At 43.2% G+C, this 22,656-nt stretch overlaps 1 protein-coding gene across 1 annotated transcript in view; it reads left to right on the top strand.

Annotated features, from left to right (window-relative positions):
• LOC120316550 (contactin-associated protein-like 2) overlaps positions 1-22,656 on the top strand; it is a 202,979-nt gene that overhangs the window by 135,253 nt on the left and 45,070 nt on the right. The window contains exon 9 of the mRNA XM_039362276.1: positions 903-1,133. Coding sequence (XP_039218210.1) covers positions 903-1,133 — 231 coding nt within the window. The remainder of the gene's footprint in view (positions 1-902; positions 1,134-22,656) is intronic.

The following is a 22,656-nucleotide window of genomic DNA, read 5'->3' on the forward strand; positions in this document are numbered from 1 at the left end:
TTCCTGCTGTAGATTCCAGGAATTGATGTGTAGTATTTTAATTCAACTATGAAGAACAGCCTTTGTAGTATGGTTTTTATTTAATTAAGAATGAATTTATTCTGATGGATTGTTTTTCTCTTTGCATGCTTGCTGTTTTAAATGAGAAAATACCATTAGCATATTATTGACTGGATAGAAATGAGAAAAAGACATCAACTTCAGTAGTCTGTGTTCTAGACAGTTTTCTAATTGTCATCCATATAGTCTCTCTGCTTTTGCCAATCATGAAAGTTTGAATTGTTGCTGCATAATGATGCCTCAGGGTCCTAAACAAGCTGGACAATATAGTTTGTTGCATATTTTAAATCTCCTATGCATGATCAATCATTGTAGCAAAGGCAGTCACATCAACTGATTTGCTTTAAGAGTGAAATTATCCTTTGTAAATATCTGCATTCCAAACATTTTAAAAATAAAAATGAAACAAACTTTTGGTTTTTTAAAAAGTTCATTTTATTTGTTTTCATGTTTTTAATAATTATTTTTATATTTTGCATTGATTTTGTTTGATAGAAGATATATCTTTCTGCATTTTAAGGCATCTATACTATTTTCAAAAATAAAAAAATAAAAGGATAGATAAAAAGAAAAAAGCAAGGTTGTTACGTATCGTGACTTTTTTCCCATTGCCGGCAATAGGGTAGGTGCGGTTTTGGGGCATCCAGCCTGCGGGCCAGCAGTTTGACACCCCTATGTAGAATGATTCATTCTTGGGCTTATAGTAAAGTAAATTCCAAGAGATAGAAAGTATTTTGATTGCATTCACAAACAATATCTTTACAAGATCCTAGTATCAATGAAGCTTCTGTGCTAGACAAATTGTTACAAACTCATTTCTGTTGTTTGTTTTTTCCTTTTAGAACTTGGAAAGATTGATCAAGACATAGATAAATATAACACACCAGGATTTTCTGGTTGCCTGTCACGTGTAAAGTTCAACCAGATTACTCCACTCAAGGCAGCCTTGAGACAGACCAATATTTCCTCTGACATTTACACAGAAGGAGAACTTGTAGAATCCAACTGCGGAGCAAATCCACAAACTATCCAACCAATGTCTTCTACGACAGACCCTTGGCATCCAGATTCAGGTACAGTGGGAATGAAATGTTAGCAGAAACATTCAACATCTTTTAAGATGTAGGACTGCTTATAAAAATACAGTTTTTCCCAGTTTGTTATTGCTTTTATTTTTCAGAGTTTTCTGAGTACTAAGCAGTAAAACTTTTAATTACTGCCCCCTGATAAACATTTTATTTTTTTAGTTTTGTGAAAGGGATAAAAGAAACTGACAAAAGAACTGACAAATACATAAGAATTTTGCCTAAATATGGGTATGTGTTAAATTCTATTAAGTATATAGGTGACATTTCCATTTCCAATGAAATCCATTATTGAAATTAGAGTCAAACTGGATATTAGCACTTTGGAATTCACACACTTTTATTTTACTTGTGAAATGAAGAATAGGTGGGTGCTTATTACTAATGAGAATATTTTAGAGTTGCTTCCAGTGGTGAGATTCAGATATGTGAACAATTGGTTCTCTGTGTGGATGCCGCTTCTGGAAATCCATTCTGGGCCTGGGCAACAAAAAATTAGCTACCAGTTCTGCGAAGTGGTGCGAACTGGCTGAATCCCACTACTGGTTGCTTCCATTTACTGCACAGTTTTGATCCAGAAAGTATCTCTGTTTTCTTGACAGTTAGGGACTGAAACAGATATTTGTAGAGTTAACATCTAATCTGAACTATATAATGCTGATTCTATGTTCACATTGTTACTTTGCTGAAATGACAAATAATTACCTAAAACATTATCTTGTGTGCTAGCTGTTAATCGTTTCATTATTGACAATTTTGCTCTGTTATCATGGTGACTTTTCATACTAATGATATAATACTAAGACTACTCAAAACTCTCTTCACCTTACTTTCCTTTAAAATTTAATTATTTAATTATTTTATAACTTTATCTAGAAGTTATTTGAGCCTGCCATAGCACGGGAATGATGCTAGGAAGAAGTTTTTTCATGCAGTCTTTTTATTGCAAAAACTGAGATTTTTTGCAATAACTTCTGGTTGCTTCTAAAATATTTGATTTAGTGTACATCTTAGGGATTTAGTGTACATCTTAGGGATACATTTATGTCCATATATTTGCACATCAATATTCTGTATGTATTCTTTGACTATTTAATGATTCAAAAAGTGTTGGTATAGCCCCAAACTATATACATCTACAATTGGAAAAAACAATATGTGTCCACCTTTTAACTTCTATTTTGTTATAAGGTTATAGTATAAGGATCTACTAGATATACTACTTCAAGAAAAATCAAAATAAGAAAAAGAAAGACTGCTAATTATTAAGAAAACAAAATGATCTAATATTGTCTTCCAAATAAATTGCAGATAGTCCTCAACTTAGAACAGTTTATTTACGGTGGCCTCAGAGAGGGTCTATATAGCTTATGAAGAATTTCCAGACAACATAAAATCTTGTGTCACACCTGCTTTAAAGTCACATGACCACATTTCAGGTGCTTGGCAACCAACTCACATTCATGACTGATAGCAGCATCCATAGTTATATGACTGCAATAGGCAACATTTTTTGCCAATTTTTTGCATTTTTTGCCATTTTGGGGAGAAAACACAATTTGTAATGACTATCCCAAAATGGCTGTAAAATTAGATGCAGTGTGAATGCCTTGACTTATGACTGTTACAACTTACAACTGAAATCCCAGTCTCAATTTTAGTCATAAATTGGGGATTATCTGTAAACATAATTAGCCATGATTCAAATTCATAGTGACTATGGTAAAGACAAGCAATGAGAGTTTCAGTGCCTAATGTGCATAACAATGAATTGGTTATTCCCTTACTCCCAGGTGTCATACTTCAGGTGTTTTTTAAAAAGTGCCATAGTAATTTTAACTTCTTTATTCATAAATTAATTGTCATGGTTCCGATAGATGAGACCAATTAAAGCAGAACTCCAAGGCTTGAGTTTTCCTCTAAGAACATGTTTACTGGCTACAAAGTATCAGCACGATCAAAAATGTAACAAAGACTAAAGTTCCCTCCAAAATTAACTATTACAAAGTTAAAATTCCCACCCTAAATCTATGCAATCAGCGTTTCCCAATAGAATAGTTTGGCAGGCTTTCTGACATTAGGCTCAGCGCCCCAGCTGAGGGAACAGAAATGACCTTGGTTCCCACGCGACAGAGAATTGTTTAGGCTAGCATAGAACTTCCCATATCTCCTCCCCCCCAATCTTGTGGCAACCGAAAATGAACAAGATGGCTTCAGGCAGATTCATTGCAGGTTTGATATTAATAATGGATTTTTTAAATCACAAACCAGAGACATAGAAAAAAGGTTCATGGCCAGTTTGTATTTTTTAGCTCCAGAATTGTTTTCCTTGGAGTTCAGTTCTGGAAAAAAACATACAAAGGTTTGGACCGAAAACAGAATGGAAGCAATTATATATCATCTCTCTGCCGTGAAACAGATGTAGCATTAATCTTTTAGACTAGATTAGAAAATAAGATGTTTCTTTACACCAGGTCAAACAATCTCCAAGATCTATCTACTTGAAAAAGGAGTAGCCTTTGATAAACTCGGAAAGTATATTTTGACATCATTTCTTATGTGATCTTTTTAAACTGGAAATAGCAGTTGAACCATCCTTTTCCTTAGTAGTTAGACCTGAAACCATAGTAGAGTTTGTTTACTTCATCCCACCCATTGATAAATGTACCTGCTCCAGGAAGAACAAATACAAGGGAATATATGGCATTTCTGGCAGCAAAATACTTTGGCCAGCTCTGAAAGATGTAATATATAACAAAGGCCATGATGAAGTCCTTTATTATATCTTCTATAAACAGGAAGTTTGTAGAAGATCAAAAGCTTTGCCAAGGCTCTCAGGAGGGCATATCATTCTTTTTCTTATTGTTAAGAACATCACAAACCCAAACACATACTATTGTGACTGATTTGTTCATGAAAACATATATCTAAGCTTTATCTTTTCAATTTATACTTTGAAAAAAACATTGCCAGTGGTGGCAAACCTATAGCACGGGTGCCAGAGGCGGCACTCAGAGCCCTCTCTGTGGGCACTCACACCATCGCCCCAGTCCTAGGCCTTCAGCTGGGTTTTATAAAACCTTTTCACTTTAGGCCTCCTCCGCCGTGTGCAAGTCAATTTCAACTTCTCGCGGGAAACAAAAAGATCTTGCAAAGTTGGAATTGATTGAACTTTTTAGTCCCACCCAGTCTGCCATTACCACTGCAGCCATGCCCACCCAATGGGCCACACCCACCCAATTGGCCATACCCACCCAATGGGCCACACCCAGCCAATGGGCCACATCCACCTGGCACCCAACAATGCATAAGTGAGTTTTGTGTTGCATTTTGGGCATTCGGTCTCTAAAAGGTTTGCCATCACTGTTGTATGCTGTATTACCTAGTATAGCAGTGCTCAGGATTGAAGTACATAGTTACTTAATCATAAATTATTTTATTTCTGAATTTCATGAACTATATGAAAAAGTAGCACCTAGGGCAATATTGCTAGTTCTATATATTTGTGTCTTCTTATCTTTTCATGCTTTCCTTTATATGTCCCTCTTTCTTTTTTCATTTTTTTTAAAAAATCATTTTCACTTATTTTTTTGATATGCATCTTTTCTCATTTAGATGATGAAATGCTCATTACTAAAAAGCAATCTGTTTTAATTCATAGAATATATTTCTTTCGTCTGTTTGTTTTCAACTTCTCTTGATGTTTTGTATCTTCCTTCTTATATTCCTTTATAAAAATTTTCTCTTGAACACTATCAAATTCTTTTTCCTACTGGCACAATTGTTTTTTTCAAACTTTTCTTTTAGATTGTATTCTTTTTCTGATTGGAATGGTCTTATTCTTTTTTCTGTTACTGTTATTAGAGTTCTTCAAGATTCATTTTTGTTTCTCCATTTCTTTATTCTTGAATTCTCCATGTTAATCATAAAACTATTTTGTAAGGTCCTGCCTCAACTACTACTCCCAAGAAAGCAAAACTCTTGAAACAGGCATTGTTTCAAAAGGAACTTTTATTGAGAGATAGTGATAGGAAGAGAGCAAGGCAAGATCTAAAGGTTTCCCACATAAATTGCTGGCTGGTTGTATGAACCCATAGGCCAGTTTTTTGTCAATGAACTTACATAGTTCGCTCAACTTCCTACAGGACATCAAATACAGCTTTGGTTTTGATAACCTCACCCCAGGAATGATTTCGATAGCACAGTCCATGGGCCGGTGGGGAGACAGTTCATCCAAACCCCTTTTACTGAAAACCTCAGCCAGATCCCGGTACTCCCTGGGTATGGTTTGCATGTCCTCACTGATTAAAGTGTCCACTATTTCCTTGATCTGTTCCCTTCCCAAGCAGATTCATTCGCTCGATGAGGGGTTCTTTTCTTTGAAGAATTTCAAATGTCCCTTTTCCCAGTCTATTAGCGGGTTCCATTTTTTCAGCCACACCAACCCCAGGGCAAGAGCCCACTCCATTCTAGGTGCCGTGATGAAAATTAAAGTCTCTGAGTGGCTCCCAATGTTTAATCCCAGGGGTTCTGTAGCTGGGATGCCCCCTGTGATGGACCCTGATGGCAGAAGGAGATGGGATTTTTTAACCTCCTTAGCCAGATCCCTAATTTCCCAACCAGGGCTGGGCTGACTAGGCACCTGGTGCATCCAGAGTCTAAAAGGGTGGTCGGGGGTCACTTTTCCTTTTCTGCCCAGAATTAACAGTTCTATGGCATGGTCATCAGTGCGATGGGCCCACTTACCAACAAGTCATCATCATAGTCACTTTCTGGCATCCCGGGTTCATCTTCTGGTTTTGGGGTTGGACAGAACTCCACAATCTCCACCTCTGCAGGGCCGTGTCTTTCTGGAATTGGCTGGACTTAGTTAGCTTCCCTCCAGATTGCCAATCACCTCTTTTAGCCAGAGGTGGTTTTTTTGTAATATATGTTATTGATTTTTTAAAAAACATAAATAACTTAATAATTGGTGAACAGTGTGTTGTCTGGGTTTACATTTGTAAAACAATCACTAACAATTGATTTCTATAATCCATAATCCACATAATGGTTTTAGTTGATTTCCTCTTTTCTCAAAATATCTTCTTTTGCAAATATTGAATTAATATAATTCTTATTGTTTTGATAGATAACAATTAAATATATATTTTCCCAATATTCCTAAAAATAATAATTACATCAATATAACATTTCTTTTCTATCCAATCATTCTTGTTGCCTTATCATAGATCCTATTACAGTCCTTATTTTAACTTGTTTTTCCCACCAAATACTAGGTATTCTTACTGGTTAAGATTTTCTCAAAAGTTAATTACATTTAAAATTTAACTCTATTTTTTCCATATGAACCATCCCAGACTTTTACATTTCTTAAGGAATAGATAAAACAATGAAAAAAAGAAAGGAGAGCAAGAATAAAGAAACATAAAAATAACATATTATTTAAAATATATATTCCTCCTAAGCTAATATATATTTGTTTCCAAAATTTCTTATTCTTTTAAACCATAATTAAAATATGTTGAATCTTTAAATATTCCATTTAATACATCTAGTCATTTAGTCCTTTAACTCTTATTCAAAACATTTTTATCCATTATGATTTTCTTAAATTCAATCACATTTAAATATCTAAAACATTTCCTTTATCTAAGTCATTTCAACTTTTTTATATTACTCATATCAAGAAAGAGAATAAAAAAGGGAAAAAAGCATAGTATATTATTTAGCGAATTCATCCCTCTTAGAATGACATATATATTCCAAATCTTTTCTGTTTCTTTAACCATGTTCAAACAAATGTTTCTTTTTTAAGTATTCTCTCTGGTAAGTCCCATCATCTATTTTCTTAGTTTCCATTTTAGTCTTTTTCCTTTGCCCTGTATCTTTCTTAATCAATGTATTTTGCTGACTCAAAAGGTTTTTCCATATGTTCATAAATGTTACCGTAAATATAAAAAGTAAATCAGGTGAAGTGTTTGTGTACAGAGCTTCTGCCTTTCCATGTTTGTTGAAAATCTTTTTCTTTTTTTTCTCTCTGCTTCTCTTATCATTTCCTTTCTCTCCGATGTTCCTGACATCTCTACAGTCCATTTTATTCAATCTGTTTTCTTGTCCTCCGATTTATTTTGTAGTCTTAAGGGATAAGTTGTTTTTTTCCAATTCTTGTGAATTTTTTTCCACTAGGATTAAATCATGTTTCCTTGTTTTGTTAAGTTCCGTATTTAAGTCTCTGTTCTCAATTCTATATCCATTTATCTGCTTTATCTGCTCCTTCTCTGTTGTTGTTTTTTGGGAATTTTTTTTGTTGTAAAGTTAACTTGGAAATAGGTTGATTTATATTTTCAAAGTTGTTTTGGATTTCTTTGTGGTTTAAACTCGTTGTTGTTTGAATTAGTTGCAGTATACTATATATCTCCTCCTGTGAAGTATTTATGTTTTCTTGATATGTTCTTTCTACATTGATCCATGATGGCCAAGAATTTGAGTTTTTCTCTTCCTTTCTTTTCTCGACAAATAGCTTTAGAATCCCAATTAAATAGATATTTGTAATCCAAATAATTCAAAAAAGATTTTTTTCTGAAAATTATAATTCTCTCTTTGTTTACAGCCCAGATTATTGTCTTTTTTTGTCACAGCTGTTCTTTGTTGTTAAAACTTTGAAGGTCACAAACACAGATTAGATTTTCCCAGGTTTTGCCAAGTCTTGTATTAAAGTCATAGCTGTCATGGTCTTCATCCACCACTAGGTGTCAGCAACTATTTGTTTTTCAATTTCCAAAATGAACAATTATCTTTAGAATAAGAGTCTTAACCATTCAACAATATTAGATTTATCTAGATTTAAATTTTAAATTTCAGGTTTTATATTTATTTCACTTCTATATATTTTGATCCTCCATAAAAAGATTAATTCGCCACTTCCGTTAGTATAAGGTTGGGGCAGAAATCCCCCTCCTTCCCTTTTGGAGATATTTTGCTTCTTGGGGATCTTTTCCAGGAAATTAAATGTAAAATAGAAAAGAGAAGATCGAATTCCTCACCCAGTTTCAAGCATGCTGTTCACAGTTGTGCTGGTTAGTACTTTTGGACTTCGATTGCTAGTAGCTTGGGCTGGTCGATGCAACACAGCCAGCCTTTCTCCTGTCAGGTTAGAAGGCTTTCCCCAAGTTGAACAAAATGGTCACTACCGTTCCAGAATTGCTGGAGCACCCTTCTTTCTTTGCCATTTCTCTGGGGCGACTTAGACCCATTTAGAGTCCCCTGGCAGGACACAATTAGCTGCCGGGGTGCAGAGAATCTGCAAGCCTGCGACCGGTCACTACCATGCAAAACCAGAAGTCCTCTTCTTTGGCCAGAGTTTTGCTGAGGCGTTCAATGGCATGATAACCCTCTTTTCTGTATTTGAAGCAGGCTGTTGAGCAGGGAGGGGCTCTGCTGAGGGTTTTGCTGCTTCTGACTTCTACTCTGGTGAGGACCATTTCCATGTTTTTCTGGAGTGGTATGGGCTGTGGTGTTGATTGATCTTCATCTCTTCGGCCAGGAGGCACAAGTCATGTAATTGAACTGGGGCACCCCTAGTCATGCATGCATTGTACAGGTCATCATTCAGCCTGTCCTGGAAACAGCTGATCAAGATGTCTTTGGGTCAATTAAGACAGCATGCCAGGCCTTGGAACTTTTCCATGTACTCAACCAACATTCAATGCCCCTGCCATGGGTCTAGGATCCTTTGGCTCCTACTTTTGGCCACATCTTCTTCGCCTCGAGCCTACCTCCTCCACCCATTTGCCTACAGTGTTCCTCCCCTGCTGGGCCACCCCTGCCCATTCTCCCTGGTCAATGGGCCCCTGGCCCTCTGCCTCACACCCTTTGGCCTGGCCCATTCGCTGAGGCCTCCTTTGTTCTGGGCTTTTGGCTGCACGGGACAGTTAACCGCCAGCCAATCAGATGGGTGGCAGGCAACAGCTATGTTGCTCTTGGAGGCAGCGTGCAATGAATGATCACAGGGGCTGTGTTGTGAGGCAGCAGGCGAAGGGCAGGGTCAGCACAGCTTCTCCGACTGGGGGGGGAGAAGCCTGGACTGGGACAGGAAGGAGGCAAATGGCACTGGCACGGGTCATCTGATGGCAGCGGGGAGCCTGGCATGGGGCAGGAAGGATGGAGGGAAGTCTGGCGTGGTGCAGCAGGCCAACTCCCCATTCAGTGTGTGGCCAAAGGCTAGGAGCAGAGGCAACAGAGGGGAGGGTGGAAGAAAAAAAGGAAGCCAGTGCTCTCCAGGCTTTTTTTTAAAGCTGCCAGAGGCTTCAGGCAGAGACGACAACAGGCAGGCAGCAGTGGGTGGGGGCTTCCCATTTTGACTCCTTGCCTCTGCACCTGGACTACAGCCTGACGGGCCTCTACATGGCTGTCAGCTCACCTCTCCCTTCTCCCTTTCCTCCCCCACCATTCATCCAGTCTGGTTTCGGTCCCTCTTCCTCCTAGCCAATGTCTGGTCCTTGGTCCCCTGTAGGACCTCTACAACACGGGGCTCCACTGGGAGAAATGCATCTAAATTTCCACCAAGTTTGCTCTCCCCTTCCTTCCCAATGATTGATCATCTTGCACCTTCCATTTTGAGGAAGCAAACAGGAGACGGGTTTGCAGGTGTGTGTGTGCGTGTGTGTTTGTCCGTACGTGAGAACTGTAACACATTCGTGACTGGAGGGGCGGAAGAATCTCTGTACTCTATTCACACACACACAGGGAAGGTAATGCTGTATAAACATTGCATTGGTTTAACACACTAAGGCACACACAACATGACCCCCCCCCAATTTCCATTCTTTGTCTGAAATGCAACTGGCCACAACACCCATTGGGGCTGACTTCTCCACCCTCTCCAAACTTTTTTCCACTGTTTCTCAATCTTGGGAAGGGAGGGAAGGAGGAGGAGGGAGGGAGGGAAGGAGGAAGGAAGGAAGGAAGGAAGGAAGGAAGGAAGGAAGGAAGGAAGGAAGGAAGGAAGGAAGGAAGGAAGGAAGGAAGGAAAGAAAAACAAAACAAGATTATGACATACACTTGTGATGGGAGGAACTCCCCCCCGTTCGGTTCTTCCAGCCGGGATTCTCCTTGATGGTGCAGTGTGGAAGAAATAGATCATGAAGCCAACTACCGGAAAGAGAGGTTTAATCATGAGGATCAAAGTTAAGTGACAATTCAGCTTGAGTCCCCGGCTAGCTAGACAGAATGATCTTTAATCAGAGGTTTTATACCTTTTTGTGGTTTCCAAATTTGTCATTTCTGATTGGTGAATTTGAATCTGCCTTTTCTGATTTGTTGGTCAGTGACTATTGTTGGTTAAATTTCTTTGCTAATCCTGCCTGAAAGGTGTTAATTACTTTATTGTTGTGTCCTGATTGTTGCTAGCTGGTTCCTCATTGTGTGTGTCAAGTGTTTGCCATTTAGCCTCAGGCTGCTGTTGACTCAGTTTAGTTGGGGTGTTCCTAGATTATTTCTTTGTTGGGGTGGGGAGGGTGTGTCCAGCTCTCATTAATTCCCCCATTTTGGGCTATCACTGGAGTATCAGTGATTAGCCCAACTGGTTCATATATATGGTAGTGGTGATCAATTTGGCACATCATGAGAGATGTTTTCTTGCTTTGTTCCTTGCTCCTGATGGGAGTTGTGCAGATCTTTAGGCATTTTAACCCTAAAGGAATTAATTGGCATAGGCAACAAAGGAGGGCTCCACCTATTATGATTGTGATTATACTACCGATAAGAATTTTCAACCAATGGAAGTCTGGTAACCATGAAAAGAGCCAGGAAAGGTCCCAGGATGACTGGTTGTGCCCAATGTTTTGTGCTAGTTCTTTTAAATGTTTGATATCTTGTTCAATTAGCCCAGATTGGTCGGATAAATTGAAGCAGCAGAACCCTCTGAATTCTTCACAGCTATGATTGTGCCTCAATAATAGGTAGTCAATGGCTGCTCTATTTTCGAGGGTGGCTTCTCTGATTTGCCTTAGTTCTCTATTTAAGGCATTCAGTGCATGGGAAGTGGTGTTTAAACTTTTAGCTAGGGTACATGCCAGGCTGTTTATATTCCTTGAGTTTTGTGCTGCGAGCCCTGGCACTCCCACTAGAGAGACAGCCAATGCAATATATTCAGTTTTTGTGAGAAGGGAGGTTTTGGAATCGCAGGTAATGTGTGGAAGCTCCTTCTTTGCTGCCTTTGTAGGGAGGGCATTAGCATGGTTAGTTGTCCTAACATGCAAGGGCCCCCAGTGAAGTTTGCAGGCAGGTAGGAATAAGCTCTCAGGCCACATAATAGAAACCATCCCGTAGGAAGTTTTACATAGCCGTATGAGAAGGTGATGACCTTGATGTTGTTACAGGCCAGTTCAGTGTTGGTGAGGTTGTAGCAGCTGGAAACTTTAGGCTGGTGGCATCCAGTCAGTGTGAAACAAGTAGCTGCTTGGGTTACTGCTGCTACTTGTAATGTGTACATGCTGTTGTCTTTTATGTTTGTACTGGTTCCCCAGTCAAAAATGTTGTAGTATGAGGCTATCAATGAGTGTTCCCTTAATTTAGTGTCATTGGTGATAGCTTTTGGTGCTATTGCTACCCCCATCAAGCATGTGGTTAGAATGTCTTTCACTGACCTACCTCCAGCAAGGCAAAATTCTGTAGTGTTCAGTACTTCCTTCGCTAAATACTCCCACATGTTTCCCTTTTCCTGAAATAGTTTTGGTTCTATGAACCCAGAGATACATTTCAAATATAAAGATGTAATACAAATAACATATAAGATTCTAATAAAGGTAAGCTTAATCCCCTCCCCCATTTGTTTCAATTTCAAAAAAATTTTAGTGTCCACTCTTCAGTTTCTGGGTTTTTCTTGAGCTTCAGAGGTGGAACCTTGGGTCTTGTCTCAGGTATAACACTGTGGTCTACAACTGCCGGTTTAACATGTGTCCAATGGATCCAAGCATTCCTTTCAGCTACCTTGATTGCTGTCTGGGTGGTTAGTAGAACCTGAAAGGGTCCACTCCACCTTGGTTGCAGTGGTGACTTGCGGCTATATGATTTTATCCAAATCCAGTCCCCTGGTTCAAAACGGTGTAGGTTTTCTTCTAATGGTAAAGTCTGTGTCAAGGCACTTTGCTTCCACAGTTTTCTGAGTCTCTGGTGCAGAGCTGTAAGATAGGATGATAAGACTACCTCCCCTTTCTCCAAGCAGATGGACTGGGGGTCCAGGCCTTTGAGTGTGTCAGGTGATCGACCAAACAGCAGTTTGAAGGGGGAAATGCCTATGTCTCGGCTTAGTCAGGTTCTCAGATGGAACAATGCTATGGGTAATGCTTGGGGCCAGGGCAGGTGGGTCTCCTGACAGAGTTTGCCTAGGAGAATCTTTAATTCTCTATTTTGCCTTTCCAACCCCCATGAGGAACTGGGGTGTCCTGGTGCATGCAGGTCCTGCCTGATACCCAATGCTTGGAGAACATTATTACCTGTGATACAAAGTGTGTGCCCCTGTCCATGTCTAAAACACTTGGGACTCCAAACCTGGGCACAAGTTCTTTTAGCAGGTGTCTGGCATTTTCCAGAGCTGTGGCATGGCGGCACGGATAAGCCTCCATCCAATGGGTCAGCTGGTCCCTGCAGACTAGCACATATTGGTAACCGTTGCTCTTAGGGATGTAACCTCATCCTGACTCCGGCTCCAAGTACCACCACACAAACACCATGCCAGGTACGAGGAACAATGCTTTAATATGCTTCTTACACCAAACGCGCAAAGTTAGCACTAAAGCTCATTTCACCCACGTGTGTTTATATACAATTCATTGTTGCCCCACCTTTCCCACACCTACACTAACGCCCATGCAGCACCACCCACACTAACGCCCATGCAGCACTCCCCTATATCTTGCCCCGCCCCGTTCTCGCATAACTGGCCATAATCCCGAAGCTTCCCGACGCTGCCTCTGATCAGCTGTAACGCGGTTGTTCTGTCAGCTTCAGTTCAGTGGCCATGCATGCGCAGTCAGTGGTCTAGGCTGTCCAGGTCTTTTGCGCATGCGTGGCTTTGTCCAAAACCCCAACTGCGCATGTGCGGCAATTGGCTGCTCAGGCATCATCTGCGCATGCGCGGCAATTGGACTGCACATGCTTCCATTATCAGCTGGATGTCGGGCCTCGCAGATCGCCATAGTCAAGTCAGGAAGCTTGCTGGCCATTAGGTGAGTATCCATCTGGAACGGGGATTGGGAGCGCCCTCCTCTAAGGCCCGACATACCGCCCCCCTTCACCAGGGTTCTCCCTGGAAGAAAGACAAACATGTTACTTTTAGACATTTGCTACAGCCTCCCCTTTCCCGGTTGTGAGTCCTGCCCTTGGTTTTCCAGGGTTCTGTAAATGGAACCGTTTAACTAACCAGGGAGCTTGCACATTAGTGGCTCATACCCAGGTGGCTTCCGATAAGGGATAACCCTTCCACCGAATTAAGTAGTACAGTTCACGCTGTTTAATACGTGAATCAAGTAATTCTTGTACTTCGTATTCATCATTGGCAACAGGACCGGGTTGGGGTTTTCTACGATACATAGGCACTGGTTTTAGTAAACTACTATGAAATACAGGATGTATTTTTCCTAGTAGCCGGGGGAGTTGTAGTTTTACCATAACCGGGTTGATCACTTTGACGATCTTGAAGGGTCCAATATATTTGGGCCCTAGTTTTTTGCATGGCACCTTCATTCGTATATACTTTGTTGACAGATAAACCAATTGTCTTGGTTTTACCGGCTTGACCGGCTGTCTTTTTTATCTCCTTGTTCTTTCATTTTTTTCACTGGCCTTTATTAATGCTTTCTTTACTGTAGTCCATACACCGCTGATTTTTTGTTCCACTCTTTCGGCAGGCACGGCTGTGGCTCGAATTTTTGACACTCAGGTATAGGAACGAAATCCCTTCCAGACACTACTCGAAATGGTGCATACCCGGTACTACTGTGTACGGCATTATTGTAGGCAACTTCTGCAAATACGAGTAGGTCAGCCCAGTCGTTCTGTTGATACGACACATAGCTCCTTAAATACCGTTCAACTGCTGCGTTGGCCCATTCTGCTGCTCCATTAGTAGCCGGGTGATATGCCATACTAAGTCCTTGTGATGACCCGAGTAAGGCCATGAAACCCCTCCACAATCGAGCTGTAAACTGAACTCCTCAATCAGATCTTATTCGTCAAGGGGCTCCATGTATACGGTAGATGTGGGCAAGGAACATATGGGCTAACTTGGTAATCTTTTGCACGGGCTTGCTTCGAAAATAAATCAATTATTGTGCATATCACCGTATACCCTTTGCTTTCCGGGAGTTCTACAATGAAATCCATAGCTATATCCTGCCATGGATATTCCGGATCAGCTACTGACTGTAAACACCCTAGAGGTTTTCCTGGATAGGTTTTACATGTGGCACATGTAGAACAGCCTTTCACATATTTTTCCACATCTTTCCTTAATGTGGGCCACCAGAATTGGCGTCTAGTCAGATGCAGGGTTTTCAGAAATCCAAAATGCCCCACCTGTTTCATATCATGACATCTTTTAAGGACCTTATCTCGCATTACCTGTGGTACATACAACTTTGTTCCGTACCACACCAAACCATTCCTTTGTGTCAACAAATTTTGATGGGTTTTAAACCAGGGGTCTTGTGGAACCGCTGCCCTCAGTTCAGATTCTATATCCCTATTAGTCGGATGGGAGACTACCTTAACTGTTCCCTGCATATAGGGAGGTAGAATTGCTTGGACTGTTTCCTCCCTCTTACTCTCGTATTGGGGTATTCTTGATAAGGCATCCGCTAGAAAATTCCGACCCCCTGGCACATATTTGAGCTGGAAATTAAACCGCCTGAAATATTGTGCCCACCTCACATGCTTTGGTGAGAGCCGTCTAGGCATCTGCAGCACCACCACATTTTTATGATCTGTCCAAATTTCTATCTCATGCTTAGCCCCCTCCAGTAGATGTCTCCATGTAGCCAACACCCATTTAACGGCGAAAGCCTCTTTTTCCCATATTGCCCATCCCCTCTCTGTGTCTGTCAATTTACATGATATGTATGCACAGGGCTGTAAATTCTCTGTGGCATTCCGTTGCAGTAGAACAGCTCCTACTGCAACATCACTTGCATCCGCTTGTACTATAAATTGTCTATCCGGATCCGGATGCAGCAGAATGGGTTCGTTGGAAAATAAGGATTTTAACTGTTCAAACCCCAGTTGGCTCTCTTTGGTCCATGCTAATGTTTGCCCAGGCCATGGCTTTATAGATGACTTCCAGGTTTTCAATAACTCTGTAAGGGGTAGGGCTACCTTTGCAAAGTTAGGAACAAACTGCCTATAAAAGTTCGCGAACCCTAAAAAACTCTGCAACTGACATCTCGTTCTAGGTGCTTGCCACTCAATTACTGCCTGTACTTTCGCTGGGTCCATTTCTATGCCCAAGGCTGATATTCTATACCCCAGGTAGTCAATGCGGGTCTTATGGAACTCACACTTTGAGAGTTTCACAAATAACTGAGCCTTGAGGAGCTTATCTAAAACTTCCCTAACTAATTCTATGTGTTCTTCCATAGTTTTTGAATAAATTAAGATGTCATCTAAGTAAAGTAGCACCCCGCGATATAAATATTCATGCAGGACTCCATTGATCATCTGCATGAATACAGCAGGAGCACCTTTCAATCCAAATGGCATAACTCTGAATTGGAAGCTACCTAAGGGACAGTTGAAGGCAGTCTTCCATTCATCGCCTGGTTTAATGCGAATGCGGTAGTAAGCCTCTCGAAGATCTAGCTTAGTAAAAAATTTCCCTTGGGAAAGATGAGTTAACATATCTTTCAATAGCGGTAATGGATACATATACTCTGTACAGACCACGTTAAGACCCCTAAAATCCACGCAGAATCTTAAGCCACCATCTTTCTTTTCTTGAAAAATTACAGGAGCAGCGATTCGGGATCGGGCCGGCTATATAAAGCCACGTGCCAAATTTTTATCAATGTAATTCCATAGCTCGTCTAATTCCCTGGGTGACATTGGATATATCCTAGGCTTCGGCATCTTCGCTCCCGGAATAATATCAATTGCACAATCCGTGAATCGATGCGGAAGTAACACATCTCATTCCTTTTCACTAAATACTTCCCTCAAGTCCTCGTATACAGCTGGGAAAGAACGCTCCCTCTCACTATGTTCCACCGCCACCTTGATCCTCTCCTTACGAACTAATCTATGCTTAGGTGGCTGTGTAGGTAGTACCTTATCATCCTCCTCTGATGGCTGAGGACCAACTGCCAGTCGTATATGGCGACATCCACCCCCCCACCAAATAACTGGGCGCCACTTATCGAGCCAAGCCAACCCCAATATCACCTCCTCGGTCATAGATGGTACTACAATGAACCGTACTATCTCCCAATGGCCACTCATCTCCAACCGCACTGGCTTGGTTACTAGAGTCACCGGTGCTCCGCCCAATAAGGATCCGTCCACTTGCTCAAACTTAATTGGACGAGCCAGACTTCTTGTTCTCAGTCCCACCAAAGATGCCAACTCCTGGCTTATCAAGCATCTGGCACAGCCGGAGTCTATAAGTGCCTTACATTCCACTCGCTGTCCAGTGCTAAGATTTGCCAAGGAGATGCATACGGCAAACGGTACAACCGGCTGGCTTACCATTGGATCCTCGTCAGGATCTCCTTGATCGTAGTCTTCAAGCAGCACCTCCGGACTGAACACTGCTGTCCCGCCTGGTTGTCGGTATGGTGTACCTTCCTCCGTCTGTCGTAAGGTTCGCGACTGATCAGCACTCCGGGGTGGTGTAACATCCTGTCTTCGTGGCACCGTCGGTAAGGCTGGCCCCGGAGAGGAACCCTTTCCTACAGGAATCTGACATTGGGCTGCCCGGTGGCCTGGTTTATTGCAGCGGAAACATCGAAACGTTCCTCTGGCTGCAGTTGGTACGGCCGCCCGGAACTGATCCCCCACGTCCTTTGGCTTACTACCTGCCTGCCGGGAGGGTACGGGGATGCCCGTGCCTGGCCGAAACTCTTGCAGTCCAGTATACAATTCTGTTACTACTTTAAACCAGTCGTGTAACCGGCACGGTACCCCTCTCACGATACAGGCCTGTCTTAACTCTTTATCTAGGCCGTTACGAAAATGGTGTACTAACAATCTCTCGGGCCAGGTTCTTAGGTGGCCGGCCATGCATTGGAATTCTCTGATGAATTCTCGTATAGGTCTACCTGCTTGCTTCAAACCAACAATCTCCGCCTCTGCCCGTTGAACCCTAGTAGGATCCTCGAACCGGGCTCTCAAAGCATCAAGAAATGAGCCAATATCCGCTACCTCCCTAGCATGGTCACTAAATAGGTCGGCCGCCCAAGCAGCTGCCTCACCCTGTAAGTTAGTGATGACTGCTATGACTATAGCCCATTGCGATGTATAGTGGGCTGCAAAACGATCTAGATGGTTCAAAACATGTCCCAAGAACATAGCTAGTCTATCTGGGTCACCATCGAAGGTAACTCCAATAGGGGGAGGTATCCATGGCATGCCTGTAGGCCACATTACAGCCGGCTGGCCTGCCTGCTGTCCGCTATCCGCATCAGATTGACGTCCTAGATCTCCTGGCCCTAAAGGCAGAGAAAGAGGGGTAGTACGACTGGCATGTGCAGCTGGTGCGGTTGTGCCACCCTGGGCTCCCTGTCTCTGCTGCACCGTTGTCAACCACAATCGTGGACTTGCCAGTCTGAATCCAGAGGAAGCAATGGGAGGTTGGGAACCAGGGACCGTCTCCTGTTTAGGGAGGAATCCAGTTTCACCGAACCTATCTCTCAATACGTCCAGGGTATATTGGCCGGGGGCGGTGGAGTAACTCCATTCCTCCTCCTCATCTCCTGTTACCCGCCTTTCCCTCCAAGCTGATAAAGAGTCTCTCTCACCAATCACAGACTGTTGGCCAACCTCCAAACGCTGTAGGGCAGGACTTAGCCACCATTCCCCTGCTTCCATCAACGCTGGTTTCTGTCTTGCTTCTGTTCCCACATCCATCACTGCTGGACGTGGACGTTCTTTCGGACGTACTACTGGCACTATTGGCACATCCACCACTACAGCTGGTTCTGCAACCACTCCTTGCTCAGCTGTCTGTTCAGGAACGTCTCCCGTTGGAGCAACATCTTGCACCCCTTCAGCCATACCTTCCTTGCACACTCCCCAGTAAACTAGGATTAGGTGTGAGTGCTAACTTACTGTAACCTCGTCCTGACTCTGGCTCCAAGTACCACCACACAAACACCATGCCAGTACAAGGAACAATGCTTTAATATGCTTCTTACACCAAACACACAAAGTTAGCACTAAAGCTCATTTCACCCACGTGTGTTTATATACAATTCATTGTTGCCCCACCTTTCCCACACCTACACCAACGCCCATGCAGCACCACCCATGCTAACGCCCATGCAGCCCTATGTCTTGCCCCGCCCCGTTCTCGCATAACTGGCCATAATCCCGAAGCTTCCCGACGCTGCCTATGATCAGCTGTAACACGGTTGTTCTGTCAGTTTCAGTTCAGTGGCCACGCATGCGCAGTCAGTGGTCTAGGCTGTCCGGGTCTTTTGCGCATGCGTGGCTTTGTCCAAAATCCCAACTGCGCATGTGTGGCAATTGGCTGCTCAGGCATCATCTGCGCATGCACGGCAATTGGACCGCGCATGCTTCCATTGTTAGCTGGATGTCGGGCCTCGCAGATTGCCGTAGTCAAGTCAGGAAGCTTGCTGGCCATTAGGTGAGTATCCATCTGGAACGGGGATTGGGAGCGCCCTCCTCTAAGGCCCGACAGCTGAATGTAATCCAGCTGGAGTTTTTCAAAGGGGTGTTGGGCCCATGGTCTTCCCCCTGTGTGTGTGGCCTTCCTTGAGGATGCATTGTTTGCTTGGCATGTCTGACAGGTCTTAGCTATACGAGTGGCCTCACTATAGACCCCTGGGGCGTACCATACCCTTCTTATGGCATCTACCATTGCTTGTGTCCCACAGTGCCCCTTAGAGTGTATCTGTTGACAGATCAGCCATAGCAGACATCTAGGGGCTATGGGTCTTCCATCCGGGACCCACCAACATCCTTCTCTGTATATTGCCTCACATTTTTCCTCCCATGCTTTTCCCTCCCCATGCTCCAGTAAGTCTTAGTACTGTACTTTTGGTCTTAATTGTAATGTGGGGAGCATGGTAAATGTTTTCAGGGGTTGAGTGGCAGCCCACTTAGCCATAACATCAGCAAAGTGGTTCCCTTTTGTGACCCTTGAATCGTCCCTCTGGTGTGCTTTGCAATGGATGACTGATAGGGGTGAGGATAGAGGGATAGCTCTCAGCAGATCAGATCTGAGGTCCATGTGAGCAATTGGCTGGCCACTGGATGTGAAAAACCCTCTCTGTTTCCAAAGGGCACCGGTCACATGGCAGACCCCAAAAGCGTACCTGGAGTCTGTATATATATTGGCAGGCTGGTCCTTGGCTATTTCGCATGCCTTTTTTAATGCAATGAGTTTGGCTGCTTGAGCGCTGTAATGTGGAGGCAAGGGGGAAGCCCAGACTGACTTATGCAGAGAAACGACTGCTGCTCCCGTTATGCGGGTCCCGTCCAGAAGGTAGGAAGAGCCATCGGTAAATAACTCTAGGTCTGGGTTAGGGAGAGGAGTATCTGTTAAATCAGGACGTGGCAGTTCGGTGTCCTGGACTAGGTGCAGGGAGTCATGTAATGCTTTATCCGTTAGGTTAGTTGGTAACAATGTTGCCACGTTAAGCGTGTTGCAGCATTCAAAGGAAATATTTTCCAAAGTAAATAGTTCCGCTTCGTATTGGGCCAGGCGATGTTGGGTAAATGCCTGGGTTTGCAACTTTAAGAGTATGGCAAACACATCATGGGGAGCCCTCAGAGTGAGGGGGCATTCCAAAACCAGGTCCTTTATCGCTTAACTAGCTCTACCGTGGCGGCCACGGCTCTCAAGCATGGAACGGCTCCTCTAGCTACTGGATCTAGCTGGACTGAATAATAGGCTACCGGTCTAAGGTTTGGACCAAATTTCTGCGCCAACACCCCTGAACCTATACCTTTGCATTCATGGATAAAAAGGAAAAAAGGTTTCATGTAGTTAGGGAGACCCAGAGCTGGGGCTGAGGCTAGGATTTGCTTTATTTCCTCTAGGGTATTTGCCAATTCCTTTGTCCATTCAATAGGATCAGGTTGGTCCTTTTTTATTAGTTGGACTAAAGGTTTTGCTAATTCCCCAAAGGCTGGTATCCATGGTCGGCAAAATCCTAAGACCCCTAATAGGGCGCACACCTGGCGTTTCGTTTGTGAGTGCTTCATTCTTAGGATGGTCTCGACTCTCTCAGGTGCTAATTTTTGGGCCCCAGGGGCAATAATATACCCTAAATAGGACACCTCCCTTTTTAAGTACTGTAACTTAAAAGGGGACGCTTTATGCCCTTTTCCCCCCAAACATTTCAGTAGATGGTAGGTATCTGCCCTACAGTTTTCCTCAGTTTCTGAAGCTAACAGTAGATCATCCACATATTGGATGAGTGTGGATTTGTATGGTAGGAGGATGGAAGCTAGGTCTTCCCTTAAAATCTGTGAAAACAAAATGGGAGACTCCGCATAGGCCTGCGGCAATCGAGTCCAGGCGTATTGTTGCTTATCCCATGTGAAAGCGAAGAGGTATTGTGAGGCAGGGTCCACAGGGATGCTGAAAAAAAGCTGCGCAGAGATCAATTACTGTGAAATGGGTGGCTGACGCCGGCACTTCGGTAATTATAGTAGCTGGATTTGGCACTACTGATGCTCTGGGTATTATATGATTGTTCACGGCCCTCATATCATGCACAAAGCGGTAAATGGGGTTCCCTTTGCTGTCTACCTTTGGTTTTCGAACCAGGAAGATTGGGGTGTTGCAAGGGGAAGTGCATTTATGCAGCACCCCCTGCTCTAAGTATGCTGTTATCAGTTTTTGAATTGACTTTATCGCTTCCGGTTGTATCTTGTACTGGGGAATACATGGTAGTGGTCCTGGCTTAACTTGGATAGTAACCGGGATAGCCGCTTTTAGCAGCCCTACTTCGGCCGGGTCCCACCCCCCCAGAGAGGCCGGCAAGCTTCGGAGATCCATAGGCAGCTGGATCTCCTTGCTGGTTGAACATGCCATGGAAAAATGTGCCCGTTTGACTGGGATGTCTAAGTGGAGCCCTTCTGCAGTACATTTAATGGCCGCTCCAAGTTTGCAAAGCAAATCCCTACCCATGAGGGATAAGGAGGATTGAGGACAAACAGTAAAAGGGTGTTCCAAGGAGAAGGGGCCAACTTCTACCTTCAGGTTGTCTGTAAATTCAACTGAGATAAGTTTTCCTCCAACCCCCATTACATTATCTTTGGCCCCAGGCATTATCGAATCCTTAAAGGGTGCCATTGTGAGAAGGGAGGAGGTGGCTCCAGTATCAATGAGGCATTCATATGTCTTTCCCCCTACAATGATGGTTAACAGGGGTTCTCCATCAGGGCCGCCCTTTAAGGGAATAGCTAACCCCTGAAACGTAGCCTTATAATCAATTTCTAGTCAGGCTAGATCGCCTTCTGGCTATCCCCATCGGGGCATACTTTGGTCCCTTTCCTCATTCTGACGATGAGGGGCCATCCTTGGGAAGGGGGGCCTTAGCTTGTGACGTTGGTTCCAGGTGTTCCTCTCCAGTTCCTCCCTGCAGTGTCTCATAAGATGCCCTTCCCTACCACAATGGAAACAATGCCGGCAAAAGGGTTGTCTCTCAATCCCGCACTGCTGGCACATTGCTTCCCTTGAGGTAGGTTTATGATATCTGCTCCCACTTTCCCTATTTATCATAGCAAAAGCTTGCAAATCCTCTCTCCTTTCCGTTCTGCGCCTTTTCTCTTTCTCCCTTTCTCGTTCTGCTTCCTTTCTTTCTCTCTCTTCTTCTGCTAGCCTTTCCCTCTGATCAAATACGAAGTTTGCGATCCTGCACAACTCTAAGATATCTAAAGTGGACCAGTTGGAGACTATCTTGTGGAAGTGCCCCCAGATATCGCTCGCAGATTGGTTAATGAAAGCGGCTGCAAGAATGTTCCTATCCTTCAAGCAGCCTATGTCTAAATGTGCGAACGTGGTCCCGGCCTCTAAGAGGCGGACACAGAAGGCGTCCGGGGTCTCCTTGTCCCTTTGCATTGTCTTTTGGAATTCAGCCCAATTGAGGGGCTTTTTCCCTATCTCCTGGAGGGCTTCCATTAGATTGATTTTTGCCCTGGTATAGTCGTCCCAGTGGTTCTGATTATTATTATTTTTTTTTATTGAATTTTTTTCAAAAATTTTACAAATAAACATCCACCCCCCCTCCCAAACCACCCCCCCCGACTTCCCAGAACTGAATATAGG

Source organism: Crotalus tigris, unplaced genomic scaffold (assembly GCF_016545835.1).
Source record: "Crotalus tigris isolate CLP2741 ecotype Arizona unplaced genomic scaffold, ASM1654583v1 scf7180000019411.436016, whole genome shotgun sequence".
Taxonomy (NCBI): Eukaryota; Metazoa; Chordata; class Lepidosauria; order Squamata; family Viperidae; genus Crotalus; species Crotalus tigris.